The sequence below is a fragment of the Hibiscus syriacus genome, unplaced genomic scaffold (assembly GCF_006381635.1).
Source record: "Hibiscus syriacus cultivar Baekdansim isolate YM2019G1 unplaced genomic scaffold, ASM638163v2 tig00111458_pilon, whole genome shotgun sequence".
NCBI classification, from domain to species: Eukaryota; Viridiplantae; Streptophyta; class Magnoliopsida; order Malvales; family Malvaceae; genus Hibiscus; species Hibiscus syriacus.
This window is the reverse complement of record NW_024063097.1, coordinates 2692683-2702367: the sequence shown is the minus strand read 5'-3', so window position 1 is coordinate 2702367 and position 9685 is coordinate 2692683. Positions and strand designations below refer to the sequence as shown.

The 9685-nt window shown below is 37.5% G+C and overlaps 1 protein-coding gene across 1 annotated transcript; it reads left to right on the top strand.

Annotated features, from left to right (window-relative positions):
* Positions 1-6130: 6130 nt before the first annotated feature.
* On the top strand, positions 6131-7895 carry LOC120163519. Its single transcript, XM_039173437.1, has 3 exons — positions 6131-6567; positions 6660-6888; positions 7833-7895. Exons 1-3 carry the CDS (start codon positions 6131-6133, stop codon positions 7893-7895), a joined length of 729 nt encoding a protein of 242 aa, XP_039029368.1.
* Positions 7896-9685: the final 1790 nt, after the last annotated feature.

Here is a 9685-nt window from a genome sequence, read left to right as displayed (position 1 = left end):
TTCTTCTTATGGATCAAGATGAGCCCAGGACTTATCAGGAGGTAGTGTCTAGCCCAGACTCTGAGAAATGGCTTAAAGCCATGAGATCTAAGATGGATTCCATGTCAGTAAACCAAGTATAGACTTTGGTTGAACCACCTAAAGGGGTTAAACCTATAGGGTGTAAGCGATTAGTTGCTAAAGGTGTTTGATAAGTTCAGGGAGTAGACTATGACGAAACATTCTCCCCTGTAGCTATGTTTAAGTCCATCCGGATCTTGCTCACAATAGTTGCATTCTATGATTATGAAATCTAGAAAATGGACATCAAAACCGCTTTCCTTAATGGAAAACTTAAAGAGGATGTGTATATGATACAACCAGAAGGTTTTGTCATTCTAGGAAATGCTGGAAAGGTTTGTAAGCTACAGATGTCTATTTATGGACTAAAGCAAGCTTCTCGAACTGGAATATTCGTTTCAATGATGCAATCAAAGAGTTTGGTTTTATCATAAATGAAGATGAGCCTTGTGTTTATAAGAATGCTAGTGGGAGCATTTTTTCTTTCCTAATCTTGTATGTAGACGACATACTCATCATAGGAAATGATATACCTACTTTACAGTCTGTTAAGACTTGGTTAAGTAGTTGTTTTTCTATGAAAGATTTGGGTGAGGCAGTGTATATCTTAGGAGTTAAGATCTATAGAGATAGATCATGATGACTTCTAGGTCTAAGTCAAAGTACATATATAGACAAAGTGCTAAAAAGGTTCAGTATGGAAGAATCCAAGAAAGGATTTTTGCTTATGAGACATGGCATTTATCTTTCGAAAGAAATGCGTCTTTCAACTCCATAAGAAAGAGAATGGATGAATAAGATTCCATATGCTTCGGCTATTGGTTCTATCATGTATGCCATGATATGTACTCGACCATATATCATATGCTTTAAGCATGACGAGTCGGTATCAAGTGAACCCTAGTGAAAATCATTGGGTTACGGTTAAAAACTTAAGTACTTAAGAAGAACTAAGGATAAATTTCTTGTCTATGGAGCCGAGGAAGAACTTAGTATAAAAGGTTATACTGATGTCAGCTTCCAAACTGACAAGGATGACTCACGATCACAATCGGGTTTTGTGTTTTGTCTTAATGGAGGTGCTGTGAGCTGGAAAAGTTTGAAGCAAGACACAGTAGTTGATTCTACAATAGAGGTTGAATACATTGCAACCAGTGAAGCAGAAAAAGAGGTTGTTTGGATCAATAAGTTCATATTGGAATTAAGGGTTGTTCTCAGCATATCAGATGCTATAGAACTCCGTTGTGACAATAATGGAGCCATTACACAAGCAAAGGAACCCATATTTCATCAACGATCCAAACATATTCTTAGGCGCTTTCATCTCATTTGAGAGATCATAGATCGAGGAGATGTGGAAATATGCAGAGTACACACGAATGACAATATTGTTGATTCCTTGACGAAGCCTCTTACACAGCAGAGGCATGATCGTCACACAGAGTCACTCGGTATTAGATATGTGAGTGATTTCTCTTAGTGCTAGTGGGAGATTGTTAGAGTATTCTCAAAGACCAATCATATGATTGTAATAATATATTTATTTACCGATTTTATTGAATAAAGGCATTGCCACTATTATATTCAATTAAATGTCTGTGTTTAACATAAACTAAAATATAATAAAGTCCATATAATAACATTATTAAAAGATCCATATTCAAGTACTATTATGGGCATGGACAATTATAATACGCTTAATACTAGTAAGTTATTGATTGATGACAAGGAGTTTTCATTGACATAGAGATGTCAGAATTGATACATGATTATATTTTTAGAGAACAATGTATTGGATTGACCCATCATGAGCATGTCTTGGATTATTATGTAACGGTCATAACATTGCTCATGGTGATGGCTATATGTATGATCCTCAGACTTGATATCAATGTCATCGCAACATATATTGTTGTATGTTTTGATTCAGTTACACATGCTCCGTAACTGGTTGCACTATAAAGACTGTTATTGAATATATTTCGATATATGTAGTGGGGTGTATATGGTTAAGATAGGATTTGTCCTTCCTACATAATAGGAAATATATCACAGGACACTTGATTAAGTGAGACTAGAAATTGATAGGGAAGCGGTGGTGGGTTAATGAACGTTGTTCTTGTTGAAGAGTCAAACCTAGAAAGCTCTAGACTCGATGAAGAACAATGGGGAATGAATAGGGGAAGGTGGAGGCAACAAGTAGGGTTCTTAGGGTTTCTTTTAGGTGCTGGAAACAAGGTAAGAAACAAGATTAAAACAAGATAAAGAAAATATAAAGGAATTGCAAATAACGTAAGATAACCAAGAAATCAAAAGATCTCCCTTATGAAGGAGAATGGTAGAGATGATTGATGGTGTGGATGGATATGTGGAAAATCGATGGTTAATGACCTATGGTGCCCTCCTAGTCGCAATGAAAAGGAAAACACGATAATATGGCTCTAACCAACCCTCCTAGTCGCGATGAAAAGGCAAATTGGAGTGTGAAGATTAATCTCCCTCACAAGAACTTGAAAGAACTCCAGGAGAAGAAGCTTCGAAGGCACAAGGCAATCAGCACTTGCAAAAAGGAACTTTCTTTGTATTATTAATCAAAGAAATCTTGTTTAAAAAGTTGAATAAAGCCTCCTTTATATAGGGGTTGAGTTCTAAAGGTCCTAAATAACTAAAGAATTAAAATAATAATAAACTAAAAATGTCTTAACTATAATTCCTAATAAAATAATAACAACTAAAAATATTGTTTTAACCCAACCTTAATTCTTAATAAAATAACAAATATGATCCTAAAAGATAATTCATCATCCTATATTAAATTATATCACAAATAATCAATATAAATATTGAAAATTCGTAATATTTACAAAATCCCGTATTAATCCCGTATAGGATTTCCTGCAAGCACTGTCTTCAGTAAAATGGCCATATCTTGAGTTTCCGACATCGGATTGATATGATTCAAGAACCATTGAAAATATAAGAGACAGAAGGTTGTATCTCCAGAAGACATGTTAACCAAATAAGATCAGAATCCCATTCAAAAAGTCGTTGGAAGTCTTCTTCTGTTCTGGTCTTCTTTTCCAAGGCTTGGACGAGTGGATCATTTGGAAGAGTTATTACTTGTTCCTTTGATGTCAGCCTTGTAATGCATGTACCATCCTCCCTTTCTTCAAAAAGGTTCGACCTCGAATCTGAAACATTAAAGGGAACAACATTAGAATAGTTTAATAATTCATTCACATTATGCTTACCGAATAGATATGCTTTGAATCTTCGAGACTTTATTCTTCTAATAGGTTCTAGTATAAACATTAGTCCAAAGAACCAGGTATTATGGACCCTGGTGCATTTATCATTCAAGGCGCATGTATCATTCAAGGCGCATCATCAGTGGTGACTCAACAATCGGTAACATCAGTGCAGAGTAGCCGAGGACCAGCTAGAGGAGGTGGCAATGCATCTGGGTAGTAGAGTCATGGGACAACTAGATCAAAGGTAGGGGCCGAGCTGAGAGTGGCCTCCTGATAGTATACAGTTTGAGCTAGGGAGGATTACGAGATGTCATAGCAGGTACCTTTATGGTATTTTCTTTACCAGTTACCACATTGATAGACCTCATTCCACTCATTCTTACATCTACTCTGACTTAGTTCAAGAAATAGAATTCTTGACATAGAACCCAGAGATAGGTGTTCGGGTCTTCAGCCTAGGTTTAGACATCCTGATGGACAAAATTTTCAGACGATGCCTAATGAGAATTTAGGACCAGACATTTTCAGCGGACTTGATGGAGTTACCCTTTTGGGAGTTTGACCTAATATTAGGGATGGAACCAAGTTGGCGATGACCAGTGAGAGATCCCATCAAATGAGGATTGTATCAGTTGTACAAGCCCTAAGGATGATTGACTGTGGGTATGAGGCCTTCTTGGCTCACGTAATTGACACCTGAATCTCAGTATCCACACTCGAAGATATCTGAGTAGTGCAAGACTTTCCTGATGTGTTTCTAGAGGAGTTGTTGGGTTTGTCACCCGAGCGTGAATTGGAGTTCGAAATTGAAGTAATTTTAGGTTTAACCTCGTTGTTCATTACTCCCTGTCGCATGGCACCGATTGAACTAAAGAAGTTAAAAGCTTAGATTCAGGAGTTACTAGAGAAAGGTTTTATCCGATCGAGCATATCTCCTTGGGGAGCATCGATCCTATTTATTAAAAAGAAAGATGATTCAATAAGGGTTTTTATCGACTATAGATAGTTAAATAAGTTAACCATCAAGAACTATTACCCACTCCCTAGGATAGACAACCTCTTTGACTAGCTAAGAGGGGCATGTACCTTCTCAAAGATTGATATGCGATCAGGCTACCATTAGTTGAAAGTCAAGGATGAGGATATTGTGAAGATGACTTTTAGAATGATGTATGATCATTATGAGTTCTTAGTGATGCTATTTAGACTCACCAATGCTCTGGTAACATTCATGGACCTAATGAATTTCATCTTTCAACCATTCTGCACCAGTTTGTGGTGGTGTTTATAGACAACATCTTGGTCTACTCACGATTAGAGGATGAGCATAGCTAGTATCTTCGTATCGTACTTTAAACCCTCAGAGAGAGACAGTTGTATGCCAAGTTTAGGAAGTACAAATTTTTGTTATCAAAGGTAGCATTCTTGGGGCATGTCATTTTAGTTGATGGCATCAGAGTCTACCCTCAAAAAACTCAGGTTATAGTTGAATGGGAGTTCCCTAAGAATGTGTCTGAGGTGTACATTTTTCTTGGGTTAGTCAGGTACTATCGTTAGTTTATTCAAGGTTTCTAGATGATAGCAGCCCCGTTAACCAAATTGCTTCAGAAGGGAGTTCTCTTCGTTTGGGATGAAAAGTGATAGGAGAGTTTGGAGTAGTTAAAGGTTATCTTCACCCAAGCCTCAGTGTTGACCCAACCAGAGTCGGGTAAGGACTTAACAGTTTTCAGTGATGCTTTTTTGAATGGACTTGGATACGTCTTGATGTAAGAGGGTAAAGTTATAGCTTACGCATCCTGTCAACCTAAGCCTCATGAGCATAATTACCCTACCCATGACCTTGAACTAGCAACAGTAGTGTTTGATTTGAATATTTGGTGACACATCTTTTTTATGAGAAGTTTTATATCTTCACCATTCACAAGACCCTCAAGTATTTTCTCACTCATAAGGAGTTGAACCTCAGACAACGTAGATGGATTGAGTTAAATAAGGAATATGACTGTGTGATAGATTATATTCCAAGAAAGGTGAATGTGGTGTCATACGCCTTGAGCATAAAATTAATTACTGAGTTGCGAGCTCTCATAGCATGTTTGAGGTTATCTAGGGATGATAGTTTGCTAGCTGAGTTTCGAGTCGAGTAAGAGTTTGTAGGTTAAGTCAAGAGGCTACAGAGTTCAGATGACCAGTTGAGAAGTCAGATCGAGCAGGTTCGCCAGGACGAGGCCTCAAGTTTTGAGCTTCGAGATAGAGATATATTATACTTCAAGGGTCGGTTGTGCGTACCCACAGACGCTCAGTTGTGCAATAAGATTCTCCACGAAGCACACTATAGTCCACTCTCCGTACAACCAAGCAATAATAAGATGTACCAGGAGCTTCGTAGATTGTTCTGTTGGCCTGGCATGAAAAGTGAAGTATTGGAGTTTGTCACTAGATGTCTAGTGTATCAGCAGGCTAAGGCGGAATACTAGGTTCACTCAGCTTTGCTTCTGCCCATTCAGATTCCTCATTGGAAATGGGACAAGGTACCCATGGACTTTGTGACCGGGTTACCAATGACTAGACAAAGACATGACGTAATTTGGGTAATAGAGATCGCCTAACCAAATCAATTTACTTCTTCACAATTAGGATGGAGTATACCTAAGAGAGGTTAGCTCAGTTGTATATCTGTGAGATAGTGAGGTTGTACAGTGTACTGACTTTCATCATTTTAGACAGTGATCCCCATTTCACTTCTCACTTCTGGAAAGCTCCTCATGAGTTTCTAGGCACCCGACTACACTTTAGCACAACTTTTCATACACAGACAAATGGCCAGTCAAAACGAGTTATCCAGATTTTTGGAGGACATACTCATGTATACTATTATCGATATAGAGGATAGTTGGAAGGACCACTTGCCATTAGTGTATTTTTCCTACAATAGTAGTTTCCAATTGAGCATTCAGATAGCTCCGTACGAGGCCTTGTATGGGCGAAAGTGTAGGACTCCGCTTTGTTGTACAAAGCTCAGTGAGGATAAAATAGTAGGCCCAACCTTGATTCGAGAGACAGAAGAGAAGGTTTGGTTGATTCAGAGTCGGATTAAGGAGGCTTCAAACAAATATAGGTCTTATACATATTTAAAGCATAAGGACATAGAGTTCGCAGTTGGGGCCAAGATATTCCACGAGGTTTCCCCTTCGAAGAAAGTGCTCTGCTTCAGCGCAAGGGCAAGTTGGATCCTCGTTTCATATGACCTTATGAGGTACTTGAGAGAATTGGACCAATGGCTTACATACTAGCTTTACCACTAGAGTTGGAGCGCATTAACAATGTGTACCAATTATCTATACTCAGAAGATACCACTCTGATCCTTCGCATGTAATACCTTTAGAACAGATTGAGGCTGGCTCAAACATAACCTATTCAGAGGAACTAATCAGAATCTTGGGGAGCAAAATAAAGGAGTTAAGGAACAAGTTGATTCATTTGGTGAAAGTCTATGGAGGAACCATGGCGTCGATAAAGCCACATGAGAAACCGAGGAGGATATGTAGCATCAGTACCCTCACCTCTTTTTCACAGGTAAATTTTGAGGACAAAATTTCTTTCTAGGGGGAAAGATGTAATGCCTTGGATCCCAAGTTAGGAGTTTTGGACTAACCCGAGATATGCCTTGGATTAAATCTCTAGCTTGTAGGAAGCATTGAGCCAAGAACAAGTGGAATTGGGATTGGATGGAACCCAATTGTGGATAAAAAGGGTATTTTTAACTTACAACTAAAATCAGAAGGATCAATGAAGCAAATATACCATTATTCAAAGTAAAGGCTGAAAACCAATTAAGACTGGTGATCTTACGTTTGATTTTCAGCTTCTCTTTTTCTTCACTTCACTTGTCTTCTTCTCCCAAGTTATCTTTCTCTTCTTCATCATTCTCTTGAGCAAAGGTGGAAGCTTTGGTTTAGCTTCAGTTTATTTCTTTAAACCAAGGTAAAGAGTGAATTCAGTATCTTTGGAGCTTTCTTTTGAACCTTCAACTTCACCATTTCACCATGAGAGCCAAGAATAAGTTTTGTGGGGCTTAATAGTTTTCATGATTTCATCCCGTTTTCAATAATCTATAGCTTTAGGAAGTGTTCATATTACCTTCTTAACAATTTTTCTCAGCTAGTAATCTATCCTTTGATGTTTATCTAGTGAGAGAGATTGGAGAAAGCTCCAAAGTTAAACGGAATGAGAAACTCACCCTTGGTTGAGCATTTGGTGTTTTCAACAGTTTAGAATCAATGGTAACTCACACTTGACTCAATTATGTCATATATAAGTTTTTTAGATGAAATGTAGTAGGTTGCATAAGCTTGAAGCATCATAATGGTAGATTTTGTGTTTTAGAGTTATAAACATGTTTAAAGCCCTATTTATACTCCTTTGTATCTTCATAAAACATTAATAATGTTTGGGGGCCTCACTAAGGTCTTTGGGATAGTAGAATAGGATTTTTTGCATCTATTTTATGCTCTTTGCAGGTTGAGTGTCGATACAAGAGGGATAGTATCGAAACTTGTTCTTCTTCACAAGCAAACTCATGATTTTCTAAGCAAAATTGTTGATACTCTTTTAAGAGTTTCAATACTTTGGGTCATAGTTTCGAAACTCCCCGAAATAATCAAAACTAGGCGGTTCAGAATGTTTAAAAGTATCGATACTTGTAGAAAGTGTCGAAACTGTTGCAGGAGTATTGATACTCTTGCGCTAGTGTCGATATTTTTAGTATGTTTTGGACAAAAAGGTTGATTTTTTAGAGAATTAGACTCGAGGTTCCCCAACACTTCAGTATATCCTCAAATAAGACTTCAAGTGAGAACAATAATTAATATCAAAACAATAGAAACATAAATAGACAGGTTTACATAAAACTAGTCTTGTTTAACGCTCGAGAAATAATGAAGAAGCCCAAGTTTCTTTTAGCAGAAATACGAAAATCAGTGGATCCAAGTTAGTACCACTACAGCAGCCGACTGGGTGCAAGATTCCCCAAGGCTCGACGAAGTAAGTCGGTGGGTGTAAGTTTTGATGCAGAATTCCAGATTTCACCCATGAGTACCCGATGGTTCTTCGACAATGCTAGAGAGGTGCGTGAGAACCGAGATGCAGACTCCCTCAACCGCACCATGATACCAACCACATATTAGACTACCAGTAGTTGTATACTCAGACTTGTGCCACTTGCCATTTCATTTAGTGAATGCATATAGTATAATACAATTTTTAGTGAGGCAATGAGCTTGTAAGCTTAGCGTTCGAAATGAGTTTTCGTGCGCAGGTTCTTAGCGAGTTGGTCGTGGGGAGTTATCATCATCGGATATTCAGTGATATTCGGATTTACAGAGATCTTTCAGAGTATATCTTGAGTCAACTTTAAAGGGCATGTACTGTTATGGACCTTGTTATCTATTCGGTCGTAACTCTTTCGAAATTCAGTATTTTGTATTATATATTTTGGGAGCTCCCCATTATTTGTAAACCCAATTTATTATTATGTTTTATATTACTTTATGAATGTTTAAATTTCGGAGATTTACAAGCAGTTTTAAAAGAAAATTTTGGGTCACTATTTTGGTAATCTCGTATAACATTGTAATCCATGGATCGTCGGATCTAACTGGATTAGGGCATTACAAACCTATTTGATGTTTTAGCGATATTTTAAGAAACTAAATATTGATCTTTTTGTTAATATCATCACATCATCAATTTCACGAAAATGACAGGAGAGTGATCATTTTGTTGCAAATTGATAATGTTAGTAACAAATTTATTACTTTTAAAATTTCAGTGGAGAAAACAAAAATTTATTCAAACATTAATAACTATTTGTGTAGTTTAAGCATCAAATTATGTTGATTAATCTATTTAGCTTGCTCGACAAATTTGAAAATTCCACCAAACCCAAACTCAGGATTCAATAAACAGACATCAGTCCTTGAAGCAGAACTCGGGGTTGTATTTGAAGGCTTGAAGTTGGACATAGGTTCGAAAGAGTGGTGGTTCAGATGGATAATAGGGATGTTTTACAATCGGGCCTCTCCATCAAGTGCTCATAACCTGGTTAGATCAATTGCTGATCGCTGTAATAAGGAATGGAGAGTTGATTTCCAACTCATCCGAGGGGAAGCAAATTTCAGCTGCGGACCTACTGGCAAAGCGTCCTGCTGAGCCAGATATTTCTTATGCTACTTTTGAAATTTGATTCCTATCTTATTTATATTAATGGACCTCCCCATGTGCGTATAAGGCGTTGATGCTCTGCTACGGCCCCCTTCTCCCATTCAAAAAAATTGAACTTTATGTTTTTAATTCAAAATTCAGTTACACTGTG

Excerpts from the sequence above, each read along its gene's own strand:
- LOC120163519 (XM_039173437.1), top strand. The coding sequence starts at position 6,131 with ATGGCCAGTCAAAACGAGTTATCCAGATTTTTGGAGGACATACTCATG. Across the intron at positions 6,568-6,659 it reads GTTTCATATGACCTTATGAG|AAGATACCACTCTGATCCTT; the intron begins GTACTTGAGAGA and ends ATCTATACTCAG. Across the intron at positions 6,889-7,832 it reads CCCTCACCTCTTTTTCACAG|GTTGAGTGTCGATACAAGAG; the intron begins GTAAATTTTGAG and ends TGCTCTTTGCAG.